We start from the raw sequence: 22,904 nt of genomic DNA on the forward strand, positions 1-22,904 counted from the left end.
TGTAGTAGTTATTTTCCAATTTCCAAGACTGTATCTATTTTAAATGTAATTAAAATGACTGGTGTGAAATATAGGACAGGCAGAATTTATTCCAGTTTCGTGTATAGTTTGAAGTATGATGTTAAGCTCTGGAAAACAACTCTGAACATAAGCAGTGCTGAGCTTTGCACTACACCCTTTGTGGTTTTAGTCTTTTATATCTAACTTTCAGATTCCAGGGCTGACATGAGACACCTTGTCGAGGTGAGGAGAACCTTTACTGTGCCTTGGAAACAAGTACATTCAAAATGTCCTTTTTTGGGGCATCTTGTCCTGCTGGACTCACACTCCTTTAGACACTTCTGGATAAAGAGAGGGTATTGTCAATGCTCATGATTAGTAAAGGACTTTTATTTGTTTGTCTGAACTCTAAATCTAAATTGTAATTGATGGATAGTTGTATCATTAATTAGATTGCAGAAATTAAGAAGGTGGGATGACTTCTGAAACAAACTTTAGTGGTCATTATCAAAATGATGTCAAGACTGGTGTGTGTCTGTGTGTTTTGTACAGCAGGGACCAAAACTAAACACAGTATTCCATGCTAATGAATAACTCATCTATTTAGAAGTTTTTAGAGAGGCTTCCAATTTGTGGTGTTACAAAGAAGATGCACTAAAAAGCTACATGATTTCTTCTCCATTTACATGCAGTTTAATTTACTGGTATGTATGCTGCTGCTGAAGAAAGTACGTCCATGCTCACCTGTCATTTCCTGAATCCAGACCACAGTGGGAACAGTACAGCCAGAAAATCATACTACAGCAAAATATATATATATAAAAATACAAATTATTTCAAGTCACGACAGTTAAGAATCCCTATTAGGTGTATTTAAGTGCCGTGATTTGACCTGTGTCAGCATGTTGATTTAGGCTTTGTTTCTGAAATGTGTCCAAGGTATGGAAGAAATGTGCAGAATTTTGGGTTGTCTCTTGTTAATTTGCTTGCTCAAAATCATCAGTGTTTGGTATCTGTTGCTCACTTTGCCTTGAGTTCTCAATTTTACAAATGAGATTATAGACCTGTCAATCTTCCATTCAATAGGCATATAGAATACTGTATAAAATAGTAATTTTTTTTCTTCTGTTTAACAAACCACTAAAAATGGGGAAGTCTCAGGCCTGTGTACTTCAAACCATAGAATTTGGGATTTCTCACAAGAAAAGACTTATTTAACCTCACTTTAACCACTCAATACATGTAATATTAATTGCCCCATGTCCTGAGTTTTCTGCTTGTGATGTCAGGATGCGTTGATCCAAAGGCTGCTGGAAGCTGTTTTTTTGGCATACCAAGTGGGAGTGAGGAGACTGTGAGCCCGAGGCAGCTGGGAATGCAGCAGTGTGACCTTCCTCTCGGTGCTCTGCTGTGTTTTCTTAGTACGAAAACAGAATTTCAAATCCCCCCTGCCTTCGGGCTGCAGGCTGGGAGCTTGAAAAGATCCGTAAGTGGTTTGAAATGTATCCCGCTTACAGGCTTGGAGCCCCTTTTCTAGGCTGTCCTGTTGGTAGAGCTCTTCAGGGATTTTCTTAAAGATTAACCTTCCTTTTCTTCTGTTTTGGGTTTTTTTTGGCAGGTGCAAGACTAAAGTCTATCCCGATGAACTTCCCAACACAAGTGTGGTTATTGTGTTTCACAATGAAGCCTGGAGCACTCTGCTTCGGACTGTGTACAGTGTGATAAACCGGTCACCGCACCACCTGCTTTCGGAAATCATCCTGGTGGATGATGCCAGTGAGAGAGGTAGGCTCAGGATGAGAGGAGTCTTGTTACTTGTGTTGTTTCAGTGCCACTGCAGACTTCACCTGCAGAAAGGGTGGTGAAGTCTGACTTACTTTTGTCATGTTGAACTGGACCTGTGCCTCTCGCCAAGCATCTATGATTGGATTTTAAACCCAGGCTTTAGAAAGAAAACTGTCTACATGTGAAACTGCTATTACCTGGGAAAGGAATCACATTGCATTCTATAAATGGAATCAATGGAATGATATATTTTCCTGGAGTACCCAAATGAATATCATGGCAAATACAACATCTAGGTGCAATGGATCAAGGGACAGAAGGTACAAGCTAAGCCAGCCTTTATTTCTGTAGCATCAACTTAACTGTAATTACTGTCCCGGATTTCCCTGCTTCAGAAAAAAAGTCAGCTTAATGTTTCTCTGGGTGAGAAGGTGGAGGAGGACTTGAGCCCAAGTAACTACAGTTTTTCCCTAAAAACAAAATATTGGATTCCTAAAGGACTGAAATGGTGAAATTCATCAAAAATAGACATGTTTGTATTAACTATAGACAAATTAGTGTAAACATTTTGCACTCCCTGTTGACTGCTGGTTTATTTCAAGGAAACTGATCACAACTCTTTAAAATTTCTGTGATGCTTGAGCAGAGATGCTTGGGCAGATGTGTCTCTGTGTGTGGGCTGTTTTCCATGTGGCTGCCTGGAATAGAGTGTTGGTGCAAGCCCCCATAGCTCAGCTGTGACTTCAGAACAACTCTAAATATGTCAAAACGCATTTCCTGTGTAAGAGCAGTGTTTGTGCATGACCGGCCTTGGAGGGCCGAGCATGACGCGTAAACTCAGCAGTTATATTTTGAGTCCTTGGTACTTGCTGAACCTTACTAAAAATAATACTTTTCTTCTGGTGTTTTTTTGTTTGTTTATTTGTTTCTTTCTCTCTTTCTTTGTTTTTGGTGGGGTTTTTGTTTTGTTTTTTTGTTTTTGTTGTTTTCCAAATTTTCTCTGGCAGAGTTTCTGAAAGCCTCTTTAGAGAATTACGTGAAAAATCTGGAAGTCTCCATAAAAATCATTCGGATGGAGCAGAGGTCAGGACTGATCCGTGCGCGGCTCCGTGGGGCCGCAGCCTCTAAAGGGCAGGTGATAACATTCCTGGACGCACATTGTGAGTGCACCCTGGGCTGGCTCGAGCCACTGCTGGCCAGGATAAAGGAAGACAGGTAAGGGCAGCTCTCCCCCTCCAGGTGCAGGGATCTGCCTGCTACCTCCAGGCCAGTCCTTGGTTCCTCTCTTCTGCTAAAAAATAGAAATGAAACAAATCATTGCTCTGAAAATAAAGATTATTTTTTTTTATTCTTTTTTAATTTATAAGGCAGGTAGAGGGTTTTCTAATATTTGTGTCAAAATCTAATTTCTAAATAAGTGAAAACCTTTTGATTCTTACAGCAGGATTTATGTTACTGACAGTAAGAATAATAATGCCAGTAATGACAGCAACCTGTGCCCTTTACTTTCATAAGGTCTGCATATCCCCCATTCTGATGGCCACCTTTCTCCATTCTTTTTACCAGGCGTAACTTTTTGTCTGTGTGACCATCAATACTCTGATTTTTTTACTCTTTCTTACTACCATGAAAATCTGTTTTGTTTAAAAAAGCCCAATTTTTTCCTTACAGGAAAACTGTTGTTTGCCCAATCATCGATGTGATCAGTGATGACACTTTTGAATACATGGCTGGATCTGATATGACTTATGGAGGGTTTAACTGGAAACTGAACTTTCGCTGGTATCCAGTTCCACAAAGGGAGATGGACAGGAGGAAAGGAGACAGGACCTTGCCTGTAAGGTGAGTGAATCAAGAGAGCTAAGCTACTTGACTCTACTGTGTACTTGTTTATGTAGATAATAATGCTATATATCTCAGGTTTTGCTGTAGTATCAGAGAACATGTGTCAGAGAATGTCACACTGTTCAGGGTAGTGAAGACCAAAATCTGACCTGTCCTTAATGCTGCAATGTAGGTATCAGAGCTGAGAAAACTCCTTTATATCTTTTTTTCACCATACAGTAATTGAAAATATTACCTGAGTTTTAAGTTCCTTCCCTGTTTTCTGCAAATAGCCTGTTGACCTTGTGTTTACAGATGTTACTGTCTTTTCATAATTTAAGGCAAATACCAGAACATATTTCTGAAATTTAAATTGTTGAACACTGAATCCAAGTATTTGGTTATGATGATTTGCACTTAAAATGTATGCTTTTATTGCCTAGAAAAGAAAATTGATGACTGTGCACAGTGAGTCAAAAATGATCTAAGAGTATGCCCTGAATTCCCGTGATCATTCCTGACCTCTTTCATTTAATTGCTTAAACCACAGACTGTAACAAAATCTCTATAAAAATTTTAAATGAAGCTGAAACAGAACAAATTGAATAAATTACTTGCAGTGGGTTATTTGCTCAGCTCTAATAGCTTCTGTGGTCTTCATGAAAAGTTGTTTTTTTTGTTTTTTTTTTTTTTAAATGTATGTAATGGTTTCAATCCTGAATGAGAGACATGATGAAGTGGTCAGAATTCCCGTCCTGCTTAGCCCCAGTTGTGCACAACAGGCAGATAAAGGGGAGATCTCAGGGGACAACAGTCACAGCGCAGGTTTGTGACACACTTCCAGGTAAGGCAATGGGTGGGTCAAGAAAAGCCTTCCAGAATTACTTATGCCAGAAAATGGGCAAAATCTTTCATTGCTTGTCCTTCAAAGCCTGGAGTCACAGAATCATGGAATCACAGAATGGTTTGGGTTGGAAGGGACCTGAAAGATCACTTAGTTCTAACCCCCCTGCCATGGGCCCGGACACCTTCCACTAGACCAGGTTGCTTCAAGCCCCATCCAGCCTGTCCTTAAACACTGCCAGGGATGAGGCAGCCACAGCTTCTCTGGGCAACCTTTGCCAGTGCCACACAACCCTCACAGGGAAGAATCTTTTTCTAATATCTAATCTGAATCCACCATCAGTCAGTTTAAAGCCATAATGATAACATAACTCCCTGCCCTGTTCTTACAGGCGCTTTTAAAAAGTCCCTGGAAAGGATCAAATTTTTTAGATTTCATTTTTAGGCAGTGATCTTGGGAAACATGAGCAGGGTCTCAAGGAGCAGACCCTGTTGTTAGCAGAGGGGTGATGAAGCTGCTTTTGAGTTGAGAGAACTGTTTTTCTCATGATCTAGAATGTTAGCACTCAGCTGTGAAGTCTGCCAGCAGCTATTTCATTAGAGCTCAGGTGTGTGTTAAAATTGGTAGAGTTAATTACCCTAACGAGCTGCAGAGCCTCATGCAGTGCTCCCGCTGTGCCACTTGCTGGGCTCTGTTTATCCTGTCTCTCCTGTGAAAAATTTCATAGACATAGGGGGTTCTCAAAGAAATGTAAATCCCACCTCTTATTCTCCTATCTTGAAATGGAGTAGTACTTAACGTTAATCCAGAATCAGATGTGTAACTGACTCCTAACATTATTAAAACAAAAAACAGCACCTTTTTTTTTTCCCCCTCAATTTTTTTTTTGGCCCTCCAGCAGCTTTCAGCTGGTGATCACCTGGGCTTCTGGGGATTCTCCTGGTGAGATGGGTGTTGGTGAGCAGGGTGTGGGTGACGAAGACAGAGGTTAATGCCAAGTGCGGCGTGTCCCAGAAATCTCTCTTAGACAAGTGTTTTAGAGTGAAGTGCTGAGTGCTGGTGTGTAATTGTGCTGGCTTCAGACCAAGGTGTCGGCTCTTAGACATAGAGATGCTCTCTTTGACCACGTAGTAAAGGCATTTCAGCCTCTTCAGTGTCAGAAGAAGGTGCTCCCTGTTTCATTTTCGCTTTTACCCAATGGGAAGAGAATCAGCAAAGCAAGTGATCCGTGGAGCTGCTCGGGGATAACAGCCTTCCTGTAGGAAACAACATTTAATAAGTCATCAGCTGTGTTCAGCGCCAGCTAGTATTTCCAAATGCTTATCAAGCACGGTCCAAGAGGCTGCTGCACTACATCAGTCCTGAGGTGTCACAAATTCTGCAAGTATATTTCAGCTAAGTTGAGAATGGTTTTGGCAGCTGTTGCCACCTGAACATTCAAAAAATGGGGGAGTAAAATAAACAAAAGCCTAACCCATACCAAAAGGTTAGGAACAAATTGGCAAGTTCATTTTTTTATTCCATGTTGCTTTCCGCATTCTAAACATTACTTCAGTCTCATGTGGGTTGAATGTGTCTTTATTCATATTTTTTCTTTGTAATCATCAATAGAATAGGCATGGAATACAGACATTGTTGGGTTACCTGTTTGTGTGCATGCAATATAACAGCTGCCCTCAAATTCTTTTTTCTAAAATTTCTAATATTTCTTTTTTTCCAAAAGCCTTCTAAATTCTGCTTTTCGTTATATTAAAAATCCATGTAACTGACAAAAGCTTTACTCAAAATATTTCTCTTGCATAACAACATTGATAAGTTCCTACCTTTGCTTTTTAGATTTAAAATCATAATGCATGCATTTTCAAATGATGATTATTTTATATACAGTTTATTATTTATGTATTTATGCTAGTCAATAAGCAGAGTGCAGGTAGTGCTTAGCTGTGACCACTAACCCCAGTGAAGTTGAAGGTCAAAGGGGCTGTACTCTGGGAATAGGGTGCCTGATTCTTTCTAATTCATAGACATGAAACGTTGCTTGCATGTTTACCCAGGGAACGGGAACTGCTAAATTCCTGAGTTATTTGAGTCAAATATCTGCCTTTCTTGGAATCTCTAGATTTAGTGGGAAAAGGTTAATTAATTCAGTGACTCTGATATGAAAACCCCACAACTAATTGTCATGCAGGACAGCTATGAAGGAGCTTTCTTCTTGACTTCCGTTAGAAAAGTTAGATTGTCATATTTTTAGCAAACAGAATGGCAGGGAGTCGTGGGTGCCTTGCACACTAATGAGTGATGCCTTGCCCCAGCCAGATCGGGTTCTTACCCGAGAGCCATACATGCATGCTATTCCTGCTCTTCACACACTAGTCCTTGCCACTTTTGCTCCTTTTCCTCTTCTGTTTCTTAAACCCCAGTCAAAGATCCCTTCTCTTGTTCTTTTTTTCTAGTTCTTCTGTCATCTGGCTTTCTCTCAGGTCAGCTAACACCCTGGTAGCATAACCTTTCCCAGAATACTCTAAAATGGTGACTATTAACTGAGGTTTTGTGAAGGTAGTGAAAGCATTTCCGGGTTGCAAGCTGTCCCTATTTAAAGGCAGTAGAGACGGGTGGGCAGCGCTCATGGTGGGAGCTCTTCTGGGCACTGAGTTGTGCTATCTCCTCCCTGACCCCCTCTCAGTGCTCCACATCTTGGGGCAGGAGATGGTAGAAGTCTGTGGCATTTCTTGGGGGCTTTTAAAAAAGTACTTATGATTTTTTTACATGTACATGATCAAAAGCACAAGTAACATCAGGGAGCTTTCAGTGCATGAGATATCTTCGCTAGGACTGACACTGTAAATTGACAACAGGGAGGGGACATTTAGAAGAAGACCCTGAAGAAAAGGTTGTTCCTGAAGACGGAGGTGTTCAAGACAAATGCTTCATTCTTTGAGGTCTGTTAGAATCTGTGGAAATGTATTTTTTTCAGGTGTATTTGCAAAATCAGAGAGGAGCTGTGGCTTTGAGAGCCATGGGGATTGCAGAGGCTTCCAGGTGTTGCTGCAGGAGGAAATGTCCTACTCTGATGGTACAACAAGCCCCAAGGACTCATGTCCATGGATATAGTTGTATTTTCTTTTGTTTCAGTAGTCAAGACTATTCATTGGTGTTTGGATGCACCTCAGGATTTTATCTTGTTTCCATACAGAGTAACTGCTGTGACTTTCACTGTCACTGGAGTCACCTCTGGCTTTGTAAACTTTATAAACAATGAGACCTTGTGAAAATGTGTTATTTTTAAGTGCAAAGCCTGTTTCTGTTCCCAGAGGGCTCTCTGGGAGCAAAACCCTATGCAGAGGTGCTGCTTAAAGCCAAAGCTTCCTGTGGATGGTGTGGTGGATGCAGGTGGATCTGGGACTTCCAGAAACAGGTAGCTCTGGGCAGTGCAGTTCCTTCTCAGGTGGGGCCTGGTTCAGTGATCAGTGTTCATGGGTAATGCCAGCTAAAGCCAGCAGTCTTGCTAAACCTTTAATTCTTCTTTTTTCCACTTGTACAATATTTGTACTTTGCAAAACATCCTTTGGCTTTAAGTGAACTCATTTCTCCTCCTGTGGTTTTTCCTGCGGCAATAGAAAACTTGCCTGCGCTATAAGATTAGTTTACAAACATCTTGTTTTCTTACATCTACAGTATTAAAAACATAAAGTATTTCTGTGCTGGGCATTTACAGTCTCTGCACAGCACATTTCTCTGGATATCTCCATTCTTGTCCTTAGTTTTTTTGAGCTGAAGACACTCCAGGCTAGTATTACAAATACTAAAAAAAAAAAAAAAAAAAGCAACATATTTTTTTTTCCAGAAAATATTTTCTCAAGTATAAATTATTTACTGAGAGGAAAAATACAAGATAAAATATTCAGAGCATATTGTATTTATCCTCTTATTATTACGGCTGATTAAACTTTGAGTTGATTACACTTAATACTGCCTGGATGATGTACAGCAGTATTTGAAACCAGCGTAAAAACCTTATTCTAAGGTATGTAGATAGTAGTCTTGGTCATTAGTGGTGTTGTTCTTATGACTGCCGGACCCTGTTGAGCAGGTGCCAGGATGGGGAGCTTGGAGGATGCAGGATGAGGTGGTGGTACACAGCCTTAGGGAGCTCACAGGCTGGGGGGCCCTGGCCTCAACATCCCCATGGGAGCTGCCCCACACCAGCCCCTCCTCGTTTTCCCTGCCCAGAACAGCATGCTGGGCTGCGTTTAGGGGATTGGAGGGATGCAGCAGAGCTGGGATTACTGCCATTCTTCATGTTCTGCAGCTCCTCTTAGAGTCAAAGGTGCAGGTACATGACCAGGAATCCTGCCTGCTGCTAATAATTGTAGAAATGAGAAACAGACTATCTCCAACATAAAATTGAAAGTCAGTTTGAATGTTGATTAGAGTTAATCATAACACATTACTGTAGTTGTTATTATAACTTCACATAGGCAAAATATAGGTAGTAGGCACAAAGCTGAGAAAAAACCTGTAGGAACCATTACTCTGTCTAATACTACTATTTCAGCTGTTTTTACAGTGAGAGCTCTGCAGATCTATTTATGCAACATTACATTTACATAACAGAGAAGAGTCCTGCCTGCTGCGTTTCAGTTGTCTGAGAATCTGCGGCATACGTTGGTGCATAGTTACTTACGTTTTACAGCATTAAACACAGCACTTCCAATTTCGGTTAGTGAGTTATTAGGGAAACACTGTTTTTCATGAGCCGTTGCTGATGACATTTCGGAAGAATCCAGATCTGTGTGTAAAATTCAGTTGCATCCTTCAAAAATTGCTTATGCCTGACTCTCTGTGAAAATGGAAGATTTTGTATCAGTCAAGCACAGACTTGTCTTCCTTCAGGGGAAGAAATGAAAGGATGATGAAGGAGAGGAGGCAGAGTGTCACAGAATCATCATGGAGTCACAGAAAGGTTTGGGTTGGAAGCAACCTTAAAGCTCATCCAGTTCCAACCCCCCTGCCATAGGCAGGACACCTTCCACCAAACCAGGTTGCTCAAAGCCTTGTCCAACCTGGCCTGGAACACTGCCAGGGATGAGGCAGCCACAGCTTCTCTGGGCAACCTGTGCCAGGGCCTCACCACCCTCACAGCGAAGAGCTTCTTCCTAATGTCTAATCCAAATCTCCCCTCTGTTAGTTTAAAGCCATTCTCTCTTGTCCTGTCCTTACTTACTCCTGTAAAAAGTGCCCCTGCAGCTTGCTTGTTGGCCCCTTTAGGCACTGGAAGCTGCTCTAAGGTCTCCCCAGAGGCACCTTCTCCAGGCTGAACAAACCCAGCTCTCTCAGCCTGTCTCCATAGGAGGTGTGCTCCAGCCCTCAGAGTGTCTCTGTGGCCTCCTCTGGACTTGCTCCAGCAGCTCCACATCCTTCTTATGTTGGGGGGCCAAGAGCTGGAAGCAGCACTTGCAGTTGTGGTCTCACCAGAGCAGAGCAGAGAGGGAGAATCCCTTCCTTGACCTACTGATCATGATGCTGGTAATCCAGTCTTGGGTGTGGTTTCTGTTGCAGACAGAGAAGTGGGGATGATTTTGTTAATTTGAAACCAGTGACACTCCTCCCTTCAGTAAGGTTAGTGAGGACAGGAAGTCAGTGCAGGCAGGAGGTGAGATTAGTTCGCACAGCGCTGGGCACAGGCTCACTCAGCATGTTTGTGAATTGCTGAGAGTCCTAAGGGGACTTGGCCAGTTTTGAGGGAGTGAGTAAACCATGTACTGCCACAGCTTTTGGTATCAGTGTGAATAGTTTTGCGTAGGCCTGTAGAGTTTCTGGGTAATCAATAATAGAAATTTATTTTAAATATAATATTTTTGCTTATTGATATTCATCTGGCACAAAACGATTTCAATTAAGAGAGATTTCAAGAGTCACCTTTCTTTTATGCTTCCTGTATGAGGTGGTATTTAAGTGTCATGATCCCAGTCAGGTAGAGGGTCACACCACCTGGCCATTCCCATCTGCTCAGTTTGCTCGCATGCTCCCAGCATAGCTTTGGGGGCATCCGTATTATTTGTGGCAGAAACCCAGCAAGGCTGAGGGCAGTAAAGTGGCTTTGAAACCTAGGAAGGTTTAGCCCTGTCCAAATGACAGACAGTTAATTAACTGAGCATTTCCAGTGCTGAGAGCACAGGGAGAAAAATAGAAATGAAGCGTTGGCAAACTCAGGGTCCTGTATTATTTCATTGCTAAGTCATGTTTTTTTTTTCTGGGAGCAATGATAGCTCTTGCAGAAGAGGAAATAATTGCACAGCTGGCAAATTACCTGGATTTGCTGAGTTCAAGAGTAAGTGAGCACTAATTACTACCACGTTGGGAAAAGCTTTGTGCAGCACAGCACCATCCCCGCACATCCCTGAGTGACTGCTCTCTGTGACTAAGGTCTTGGAGATCTTACAACACCCACAGTAACCCAAAACTTGAACTCTATGGTTGTGTGTGCAAATAGGGGAGTACTTTACCTAATTCCTCTTGCATATAGGACATATGAAACCTACCAAAGGAAGATCGGGGAACTGCCCAAGTGATTCAGGTTCTGCCATAGGTGGGAATGCACATGGAGACTCTCTTTTAGCTTTTTCCTGCACTGCACGTGAAAAGTTTTATTCCTGTTTACTTGCTTTCTGGAAAAATTATAGGAGTTTGTTTTATATCACTGTTCGTATGAGGCTGTCTCCAAATGCAGGAGCTCTTGCAGAAGCTGAGCTTTAGACGGGCAGAAGTGCTGATGCTGAAGGTGCTGCACTTGCACTGATTCAGGTGCCTAATCTGACCATGGAATAGCAGATATTCCTAGCAGTCTTTGCAAGCAGTTTACTAAATATCTGAATGAATAAGTTGATTTTTGTGACTGAATCTTTGAGATACGGACAGTAGTTGCTGCATGTTGGTGTGCAGTTGCACTTGCATGTGTTGAGCTAGCATTATATTATGCATTGTCAAATTTCAGTCTTGCCCACTTTCATAAAATCACAGAATGGTTTGTGTTGGAAGGGACCTTAAAGATCATCCAGTTCCAACCCTCTGTCAAAAGCAGGGACATCTTCCTAGACACTAGACCAGGCTGCTCAAAGCCCATGCAACCTGACCTTGAACACTGCCAAGGATGCGGCAGTCACAGCTTCTCTGGGCAACCAGTGCCAGGGCCTCACCACCCTCACAGTGAACAACTTCTTCCTAATATCTAATCTAAATCTCCCCTCTGACAGTTTAAAGCCGCTTCCCCTTGTCCTCTCCCTACCGACCCTGGTGAAAAGCCCCTCTCCAGCTCTCTTCTTGACCCCTTTAGGCACTGGAAGCTGCTCTAAGGTCTCCCCAGAGCCTTCTCTTCTCCAAGCTGAACAAGACCAGCTCTCTCAGCCTGTCTCCATAGGAGAGGTGCTCCAGCCTCCTCTGGACTTGCTCCAATAGGTCCATGTCCTTCTTATGTTGGGGGCCCCAGAGCTGGACCCAGAATTGCAGATGTGGTCTCACAAAGAGTGGAGCAGAGGGGGGAAATCACCTCCCTCAACCCACTGATCATGCTGCTGGGGATGCAGCCCAGGACATGGTTGGCTTTCTGGGCTGCAAGGTCACACATAGCCAGATCATGATGAACTTCTCATCGACTAACACCCAAGTCCTTCTTCTCAGGGCTGCTCTCAATCTAGTCCCCACCCAGTTTGTGCTTGGGATTGCCCATACGCAGGTGTAGAACCTTGCATTTGAACTTGTTGAACCTGATGATGCAGTTGGTTTTGCAGCTGGTTTCGAAGTTGAGGACAGAAACATGACTGTTGATCCATAGCTAAGCTAACATGCCCTGAGGTCCCCACCAGCAAAGCCTGTAGGTGTGGGGGTGCCGAGACCTTGGCAGACTCCTTCTGCCAAAGTCCGTCTGTTGCATGTGGTGGGTGCTGTCACCTCACACCCCTGCTGACGTCTGTGGACAGGTGGATAGGACTGTAGCACAACTCTTGTGGCAGTGGCTGCAGGGACACATTTGGTCTGAAAAGCCTGTGCTTGGAGCAACACCTTTAACTGAGCTAAAGTGTGTATGGACCATGCATCCCATGAGGTTCGTTGAGCTGTGGTTTGTTGGGTATGCATTAGTTAAGAATTGGTACAGCATCTCAGAGTGATGTTCCTGTGAACTGGGGTGAGCAGTTTTCATTTCATGTGGGCATCAAATGCTGAAAAAAATAGAGCAGGTATTTATGGGGAAAGAGGACATCTTTACACAAAGAGAAGTTGCACTCTGACTGGATTTGCCTGTTGTAAAGATTTATAATCCTGTTAAGAGAGATTATGCCTGGTAATTTTATGCACATTTAGTTACTCTCTATGGCAAACCTGAGGCATTAAACTCTCTTCACTAAGCATTTCAGATTGGATTTAAACTGCTGTTCTGGATGCAGAAGGCCAAAATTCCATCCACTTTACCATTACAATGCTCCTGAAATAATCTATGGAAATGTGATTTTGCGGGTAGGAAGCAATCCTGCAGGTCTCACCCAGGCAGCGCTCTCATCAGCTCTGGGGGAGCTCTGCTTGAAAGCCAAGCACACGGAGTATGCAGTCAAAACCATACTATTATTGTTAGTAGTTTATATTTAAGTTGCTGTGCATAGAATATATTTATAGTGAATATGTCTGAGGTAGTGAAATGTACTGTAGTGTCACTTAATAAATTCCACAGTGTCTTTCAAAAGGTATTTTTTCTTTTCTTTTCTTTTTCCCTTTTTTCTTTCTGTTTGTTTTCAACTAGGACCCCTACTATGGCTGGTGGCCTATTTTCTATTGACAGAAACTACTTTGAAGAGATAGGAACTTACGATGCAGGAATGGATATCTGGGGTGGCGAGAATCTTGAAATGTCTTTTAGGGTAATTGCCATTTTCCTTCATTTTCTGTCAACAAACACAGTTGTGCTGTAACGGTTCCTATGGCGCGGACAGGGCACTTCTGCTTTAGCTGTCTTGCAAGTCATGGGTTAATTTAAATTCTCGAGATATTTGGGAATGCCTCATTATGGTATTTTGGTCCTTTTTACTGCATGAAACATTACTGTTTAAATATTTCTACAGTTTCAAAATAATACATGTTTTAGTAATACTTTTGTTTATAAAAGAAATGAGGCTTTCTGTGAGCAAATACTAAATGACGTAACAAGATAGAAATTTGTATAGTGTAAAAAAGTCAAACACATGTTTTAATAGAAGTTTTTGAAAGTGTATGTTGTCATGAACTTGCAAGTTCTGGCTGGGATTTTTATGCTGTGTGAGAGCTGAGCTCACAGAGAGATGTCACATCCTGCAGAAAAGTGACTGTATTTCTGCTGGGGATAGGTATGTTGTCCATGACAAGAATAAAATCTCTTTGAAGGAAATACATTTAGTAATTGTCCTTTAGACAGGAAGCAGGTGGAGCAGGTGTTTCTGGAGAAGATCAACTGGGAATATGAAAACATTTTCAGGCTATTTTCTATAAACCATAATATTTTCCTTTCCAGTAAAATAGAAAGGTAGAGTTACTTCTGAGCATTAATGTTATAAATCAGCGGATTCCAACTTTTTTTGATGTATAGACCCCTAAAAATTTTTCTTGGCCCCTATATAGGAGCTTATTTTTAAATTCAGCCTGTTAGTAGGCTTGTTTTTCATGTCTACAGAAGTGATCCCTGCAGCAGAGGGTAACTAGTGCTGCTTTAAAATGTTGAATATGTGCCTTTCTTAGACTAAATCTTCATATTACTACTGCTTGTTTTTCACCAAATTATTAGAGTATGTGATTTCTATAAAGTTAATTTCACCTGTTTCATTGAAACTTTGAAAATTGCTGATGCACATTAAATCCCGACAGAGAGAACTTTGAAGGAGTGTGTTATTGTTGGCATTAGTTATCACTTACAGAAAACCTTTTGCAGCACCAATTTGGGGTCATTACTGTGGAAAGGTCCCATTTGCATTAGTGTAGTCTGAAATATTTAGCTTTCCTTTTAGAAGAACAACAGGCTTTCATCATAAAAATTATAATCCCTGAAAAACCAACTCTGATACAGAGGGACAAACAAGGCAATTTTAAGAGTCCATATTATTGGAGAATATGTGGACTACTTTTGGCAGTGGCTACTTTTCTAACAAAGATACAAATATTGATCATTTTTCTGTCAGGCCTTGTAAGTGCATCAGAATAAAATAATTTACAATTCCATGGCCCTTTTCTGCTCTCGCGCGTAATAGATTCGTTTTGGCAGAAAGCATTTGAGCTTCTGCTGAAAGCAGCATGTGAGCATGCATTTGGCTTCCAGCATATGGTAAACAAACGTCCTAAATAGGATATCCTTAATGCATACTTTTGCTCAAATAATTCTAGTATATTTTGAAAGCCTTTCATGAGAAGTTTAGCAATTTAATGATGCTGTTCTGTCTTCATCTTGAGCTGTTCTGCCCTGGCTGTTGACAGCTGCATAAGAAACTCATTGAGGTTCCTGGGACAGGTCAGCCAGCTCCTGGTCAGGATGTTTTGGGGTTTGCAGTCAAGCGCAGTGGAGGTTGAGCTGGTACCTCTGCCTTTGGCACAGTTTCTCCTTCCTCAGCATTTATGTAATTTATATTATATATAAAATAACACTTGGAGGGTCTGTTTTTCTTTTGTGTGTGTGTTTCTTTTTCCTTCCCTAAATAATCATTGCTTGAGTCCTGTTTCAGTTTGACTTCAATTCTAATCAATGCTTATGTGAGTAAGCCAGTGATGGGTTTAACTTACATAAATCTTTGTGAGAATACTGTCATGAGATCTTAATTTCATCTTTAAATTAAAAATCTCAGTCATAAATATGTGCAAAGATGAAAATCAACAATAGCCATGGTCACTGCAGAAAGCCCTAGTGATAAAAGCAGGGAAGCAGCTCTGCCATTATTCTTACGTTATGTGCTATGACTAAGGGGTAGGGGGAAGCAAGGAGAGGAAGCCCATGAAATTTAGGACATCATATTAAAGAAAATTACCTTATGTCTTCAGAAGATTTTCCCACTTAAACTTCAAGAAAAAAACGAGCCTGAAACGTGTGCATCAGACTAATGAGGATCATAGAATCACAGAATGGTTTAGTTTGGAAGAGACATTTAAAGCTCATCCAGTTCCAACCACCTGCCACAGACAGGGACACCTTCCACTAGACCAGGTTGCTCCAAGCCCCATCCAACCTGGCCTTGAACACTGCCAATGATGCGGCAGCCACAGCTTCTCTGGGCAACCAGTGCCAGGGCCTCACCACCCTCACAGGGAAGAACTTCTTCCTAATATCTAATCTAAACCTCCCCTCTGACAGTTTAAAGCCATTTCCCCTTGTCCTCTCCCTACCTACCCTTGTAAAAAGCCCCTCTCCAACTCTCGACCCCTTTAGGCGCTGGAAGCTGCTCTAAGGTCTCCCCAGAGCCTTCTCTTCTCCAAGCTGAACAAGACCAGCTCTCTCAGCCTGTCTCCATAGGAGAGGTGCTCCAGCCCTCAGAGCATCTCCATGGCCTCCTCTGGACTTGCTCCAATAGGTCCATGTCCTTCTTATGTTGGGGGCCCAAGAGCTGGACACAGCACTGCGGGGGGTGGAGGGGTGGGATGTGTCTCACAAAAGTGGAGCAGAGCGGGAGAATCCTCTCCCTCAACCTGCTGGTCACGCTGCTGGTGGTGCAGCCCAGGACGTGGTTGGCTTTCTGGGCTGCAAGGTCACACATAGCCAGATCATGATGAGCTTTTCATCGACCAGCGCTGAAGTTCTTCTCAGGGCTGCTCTCAGTCCAGTCTCTGCCCAGCCTCTGTTTGTGCTTGGGATTGCCCAGACCCAGGTGCAGGACATTATGCTTGGCCTTGTTGAACTCCATGAGGGTCACATAAGAGGGCACAGTGTCAAGGGATAAATAAAATGTTTACATGCTTCCAGTGCCTGGAAATTGCCATAGGAATGCCAGGCAGCCTTGTGATGCTGTTACTTGGTTTTTAGAGCCTTAATCTATAAAGAAAACCAAACATATAGTCAAGTACATCAGGTATGACTGGATCAGTAAAATGATCCAGAGGCTAAGGCCTCTGCAGTTAAAAAGCAATATGATGTAAAACAACTGCAGAAAATTGCTAGCAGAGTGCCAAGTGGCTGGGGAGGTTCCTCCAGCAGCTGCATTACAAGCCTGCACTTATCCAGCAGGTTTCCAGAATATCTCATTGCAGACAGTAAAACACTGATGCTAAATCCTGGTTTGGAACTGTATTATAATAGGTGTCAGCTATAAAGACATTTCTGGAGCTCTTACTGCACTGGATGTTTTTATCATTGAATGGGAGCAGGTTAGTTTTGGTGCTGGTCTGGTATTTAGAACAAAACCAAACCCCGTTTGCTAATCCCAGCATCCTCAAAAAATGTTACAAATTGCCTCCCTGAACATCTTCATGGCCTCCTCTGGATTCACTTCAACAGATCCATGTCTTTTGTATTTTGGGTGCCCCAGAATTGGATGCAGTACTACAGGTGGGGTCTCATTTTTTGGTAGGTGTTCAGACTCCTTTCCAGTGTTCCCTACTGAATTTGCAACATTACCATACGTCAAGAGAGCTATTGGAAAATATTTCATTAGCAACATTCATAATACAAGTTTTAATTTTTGGATGTACTTTATATGCAGTAGCAAACTGTAAAAATATAGTAGATGATGAAATGTAAAATGATAAATCAGACCACACAGATAGCGGTTGTGATGTGTATTCTTTACATAATGCTGCTTATATCTTTGAGCTGTGGTCACTGTTTTTTGGCTGATGTCCTGTTCATCCTTTGTTTCTCTTCATCTGCCCACCCTCCTCATCTTTGTTTTAAGAATCATGATATGGAAATCCAAATCATCTTGCTCTTCTCAGAGATTGGATTACATGATCTTTAAAGTTCACTTCCAACCCAAACCATTCTATGATTCTAAGCTTTTTCCAATATGCACAAATGATTATTAATAGCAATTTTTCAGCCTGACTCTATGCAAGTCAACTTTCAGATGCAAAATTATAGGTGTAAGAGAGCATTTGAACGTTTTAAATAAACAGCTTTAGCAGAATTGCTGATTTGGATGACTGTGTAGTTACAGTGCATAACTCCTGGCGAAGCTGGAAAGGTTGCTTGTATGTGAGATTATTATCAGAAGTACACCATAACATTGAAATGCGGGTGAGTGGAGTTTTGGGTATATAAATGCCTAATCACCTGGCAAACATGTTGAAACTCTATCTCTGTGTTTTTCAATATTCCTTATCTGTTTGATTGTATTTATTAATTTTAGGAGTACAGTTTGCTCACAAATTGGACTTAAAATATGTTTGGGCACTTAATTACATTTAAAGGATACATTTTTCTCTTTCTTTGTACTGCATTAATTTTTTGGTATGTCAGGATTCTCACTTTTTATAGAGAAAATATTCAGGATCACAGAATCCTAGATTTGTATGGTTTGGAAGGGACCTTAAAATCATCTAGTTCCAACCCCCTTGCAGCTGATTTCATTACAGAGATGTTTGGTATTAGAATTTTCAGGGATTTTTTTCCTAATTATTACTTACTCATCACTGCATAGCAACAAACAAGTTTAACTCATTTAACGTAAGTGTGCTTACACGTTAACCTTCTTTCCAACTGCAATAGTCTTTGGGGATTTTTTTTTTACCATAGCTTTGATCAGTGCATATGTGTGGTAGATGTTTAATCTAAAACTATCATCCATAAACACATATTTGGAACAGTAGAACCCCTCTATGTAAAGAAATGTTTGTTAAAATGAAGTAAATAGAGTTATTAACATGTAAGGCATTTGCTTTTGGTATTTATATCTCTGCAGCCTGAAACTTTAGTTTTATTTTAATCTAAAATTTAAAGAGTCTTATATTTCTTTTGTAATTAGTTTAACATATTTTGCCATCAAAGGGATTTACAACAAAATTATACCCCCAAGCATGAGGCAATAACCAGTAGCACAGAAGCATTGTTTGTAAGACTCCCCTTTATAGGGTTTAATTGCACAATGCTGAATTGCAGATGTGCCAACATCTGGGTGTTGGGCTGTGTGTTGTCATGTGTCTGGCTCACCCAGAATCTCTGCCCGTGTGCCCTGGTGCCGTCTCCATCAGGTGTAAGTGCCAACAGACACTGCTGGAGCTGTGACTACAGCAACGCCACTGGCAACAGGCAGTCACAGCCTTGTGCTAAGGAACAGAAGTGCCGACAAAACGGGAGAAAATGATAGGATTTGCTTTATGCAGGCTGGAGAGATTCACCTGTGTAGGACAAGTCACGGGGTGTGATGTTTCCTTTCTTGATATAGGTAGGTGGTAAGTACTCAGGCTGCCCAGAGATCACACAGAGTTTAATGCACTCATTCTATGCAGTAATAGAAATGGTTTTAAAATGTCTGTGAAATCAAAGGCAATTCTAAATAACTCATGCCTCTATTTAAAAATAGATAAATTACATGGGCATATACAAGCCTTAGTTTTAATTCTATGGTGTGCAGTGTTTTGCCACAAACACTGAAGGAATTAGTATTTGTAAGCGAAAAGATAAATAGAAAATGGGTTAGTCTCATGTGGAAAGTTAAATTATAAAGAGCTCATTTTCCAGACCTAGGAAATGGAGCAGATCTGCTGGATCTGTTCTTCACTGAAATGTTTCAGTAAGTGGCACTCTGGAAATCATCTCCTTAGGAAGGGATGGATTGAAATGAGTTAGTGGGTGGGATAACAGCTAGTGCTGAAGATATCAGGCGGGGGACAGTTAGGAGTTTCTCCACTGTAAAGTTGCAGCTGGATGTTGGTGCTTTATATTTGTTTGTTTGCTTGTTTTCCCACTAAATAGCTTTCCACAAAAGGTGAGGAATAAACTTGCAAAATGTGCTGGGTTGAAAGATGCAGGGAGAGACTTTTAAAGTATGACTGAAGTGCTGTGGTTGGAAGAACATCTGATTTGGGGGAATTCATGGACTGCAGAGGTTTTCAGGGGTGGGGTTGGTGGGCAGCAAGTCTTTGGTGTAGCAGTTTGGTGGGAGACCCTGGCTCCCTTTGCTGCTCTTTTTGTAGGAGGATAGAACCAGGATAACTGGATGTAGTAAAGTAATAATTCATAAAATTGTTGCCATGCCTTGAAACATCTAGGCATGTTGGAGAAAAGATATAGTTCATTGGAAATACCTGTTGCCCAATCTATAGGATCAGGTAAATTCTATCCCTGGAAATTATGCTGGATTAAAAAAAAAAATGATGAATGTTAAAATGAAAAAGCCTGCAGTAAAATTTAATGACAGTTTCTCTCAGAAATTCTTGGAGCATTACACGGAACAGTCCGCAATGTCAGTAAAAGGCTTCTGGCAGATACTGAATACCTGAGTTAAGGTAGCAAAGTATGAGGGACAGTTTACCTAGAGAAGCTGTGGCTGTACTGTCCCTGGAAGTGTTCGAAGCCAGGTTGGATGGGTCTTTGAGCAACCATGAGCTAGGAACTGGGTGACCTTTGAGGTCACTTCCTCCCAGACCATTCTGTGATTCCATGAATTTGGGTGTTCACTGTGGTTGCAATGAGAAGTGCATTGCCATACACTCTTCAACCTATTACCATAGTTTATCTTGTCGGTGTGGTGAACAGATCTCTGCAATCTCACAGTCCTTGACCAATATATGAACTCTTGGAAAGTGTTGTTTTTACCAGGGGATATTCAAGAAGGTTGATTTGTTTGAGGTTTAAGATATTACTGAAAAGATAAAGTCCTTTTCTTCTAAATAGGGTGCAGGTTCATCCACATTCCTATGACAACTGTAATAGATAGCAGATTGTAGCAAGGACAGCCAAAAAAGGGCTTAAAAAAATGTACAGGGACATTAAAAAAAAATAGTAGGAAGGGAGAAATTTCCTGCTAGGGCAAGGTAGGAGAAGAGCAACAGTGACTGGGGGGATGCTGGTCTCTAGACAGAGACTGTGGGTTAGAGCTCACCTAACATAGCATCTGCTCATTACTGCCCCATCTGCTGAGTTAGCCCCAGGTTACTCTGTGAACATATTAGTAGTGAGTATTTCTGTTGTAACGTGTGCTTCTCTTTGGTACCATCACGTGTTCGCTGGCATCCATCAACTTGAAGTTTCACCTGAACTAACTAGTTGTCACTGAGCTGCAAAACACAAGATGTTAAATATAAGAATATTTTGATGTTGTCATTGCTCATCCCAGCAGAGTAGATCACTTAGCATACTAATGAAATTATATAAAGGGATTTAGCCCTAATTAAATAAAATCTGCTTAAGTTACTATGGTAACTTATGTCTGTGTCGGGGAGCTCTAATTACAAGACAGTACTGGCATTCCTGTTTAAAACACCCAATGGTTCTTAAATTCTGTATCTTATTACCAGAGGTATTGTAAATTTTAGTCCTGATGGCTGCTTAGGAGGAGAGTAAAGCAGAGGTGGGACAAGCCTAAATACGAAGCTGGGCTGTTGTTGATACTATTGTTTATGTCAAAATGTCAGTAAACCTTAGAGAAGAGTAAATCCCAAGGAATCGATCTTGTCTGGTAGAACAGCAAAACTTTCATCCTGTATGCTTCGCTTATCCCTGTTGTTCACCTGGCTGCGTGTGTTCAGCCTCCAGTTCTGCAAACTTGGGCATTCAGCCATCCTTAGTATGTTCTCTAGTTCTTTTCAGAGCCTGGAAAGATGGGAGCTTGCAGAAATGCAGTTAATATACAGAGGTATATCACACCAAGACTCTAGTGATCTCACAGAGAAATAAATTCCTTCATTTAACAACCAGGCATTAAAGTCCAGGATTATATGTTGGGGTTTTTTTTATACTTATGCAGTCATAGTGAATGCACTGAGCTTACTCAGAGTATAGATTTTGGCTCCACTAGCAGACAGGGACAGTTTGCATTTAGAAGTTCACCAAATTCTCTTCTTTGTCTGTAATTTTTTTCTTTTTTTTTGAGTTGATCGTGGTACTTACTAGCATGTGAACCAGAGACGATGCATTTTGCATCTGTTTCACTTCCGTGGTTCTGTGATGTTCAGAGTACCTGTGCTTGCTGCTTTCTGTTGCTGTCTGTGATAGCAACCAAGACCTGCCTTTGCTCATGATGGTCATGAACATGTTTCTGCTTTGAAAAAATACATACATTTGTATGTAAAAGTTTTTGTTTCTTTCCTCACAAGAGGAAAAATTTTCACACTGAGAACAAACAGCTGTTGGAATAATCTCTCCAGGGAAGTGGTGGACTCCCCGTTGTTGGACACTTTAAAGATTCAGGTGGACAGGATGCTGGGCCATCAAGTCTAGGTCATGCTTTGCTTAGAAAGGTTGGACCAAAGGATCCTTGAGGTCACTTCCAAGCTGGTATTCTGTGATTCTATGAAATATAAAATCCTGGAAAATTCAAATATAGATAGTATACATACCCTACACTTAATCTGTTCTGACACCTTTCTGAGATGGCACTGTGTAAGTTTACGTTGTAAGGACGCGGAACCAGATGAACCATTCACACAAGCTTTCACATTGCAGTTAAAGTCTGTGCACTTTCCTTGCTGTCAAGAGTTTGCCACTGCTGTTTCTCTTAAACTTTGAATTTTTTTGAAATTTCCTGTTTAATTGTGACCTCAGGAGATAAATAGGGAGATAGGTGCTAACCCATCTGTCAGAGTCCCTCCTGATATAAATGCATTGTGGTTTGTATTTGTTTTAGTCAGTGTTTTCTGCATCTTTTCATTTCAGATTTGGCAGTGCGGCGGCTCCCTTGAGATTGTCACCTGCTCACATGTTGGTCACGTTTTCCGAAAGGCAACACCTTACACCTTCCCTGGTGGTACAGGGCACGTCATCAACAAGAACAACAGGAGATTGGCAGAGGTCTGGATGGATGATTTTAAGGACTTCTTCTATATAATATCCCCAGGTAAGAAATTATTTTCTGGTGATATTATGATCTGTAAAGCTGTCTGGAAAAAAGGGGCATATAAATGTAAGGAACATACAGGTAAGTGTAGACATATGTATGCACACATACGTACTAAAAATTGAGACGTAACAGCAAAAGTGCTTTCAAAATTCAAGGGAATGTCCTTTCCATATGTCAAAACCTTCTATATCCTCTTCTCTTAGCAAGAAAATTAACACTATCCTAACTGAGACCTGGACAACACGATAAAAGTATTAGTTAAAGTTCCTTCGCTCCTGAAGATCATAAGGTTTTTTGTTCCAGAACGTTATTCTCATAATGTTTGTTTGCAACCAAGTAGGAATGCTCTCTGACCCATCTAGTCTGAGATGCAGAATTTGGCTGGATCATTGGGATGATCCCTGAAAGTCCCTTCAGAGGCATCAGTGGGAGGGATGGTGGAGGTGCTCTGGGCCACT

At 41.4% G+C, this 22,904-nt stretch overlaps 1 protein-coding gene across 4 annotated transcripts in view; it reads left to right on the forward strand.

The window, feature by feature from the left end:
- Positions 1-22,904, forward strand: part of GALNT13 (polypeptide N-acetylgalactosaminyltransferase 13) — a gene marked incomplete at its 3' end in the record, with an annotated part of 135,421 nt that overhangs the window by 68,810 nt on the left and 43,707 nt on the right. For 3 of the 4 annotated variants that reach the window (XM_080621673.1, XM_080621671.1, XM_080621672.1), the window contains exons 3-7: positions 1,619-1,785; positions 2,793-3,000; positions 3,457-3,627; positions 13,245-13,362; positions 22,263-22,443. In XM_080621673.1, the coding sequence (XP_080477799.1) occupies positions 1,619-1,785; positions 2,793-3,000; positions 3,457-3,627; positions 13,245-13,362; positions 22,263-22,443 (845 nt within the window). Of the gene's footprint in view, positions 1-1,618; positions 1,786-2,404; positions 3,001-3,456; positions 3,628-13,244; positions 13,363-22,262; positions 22,444-22,904 lie in introns of those variants that run through there. The other variant, XM_080621674.1, reaches the window with a different exon arrangement.

This window comes from Psittacula echo (genome assembly GCF_963264785.1).
Source record: "Psittacula echo genome assembly, chromosome: 6".
In the NCBI taxonomy this organism is placed as follows: domain Eukaryota; kingdom Metazoa; phylum Chordata; class Aves; order Psittaciformes; family Psittacidae; genus Psittacula; species Psittacula echo.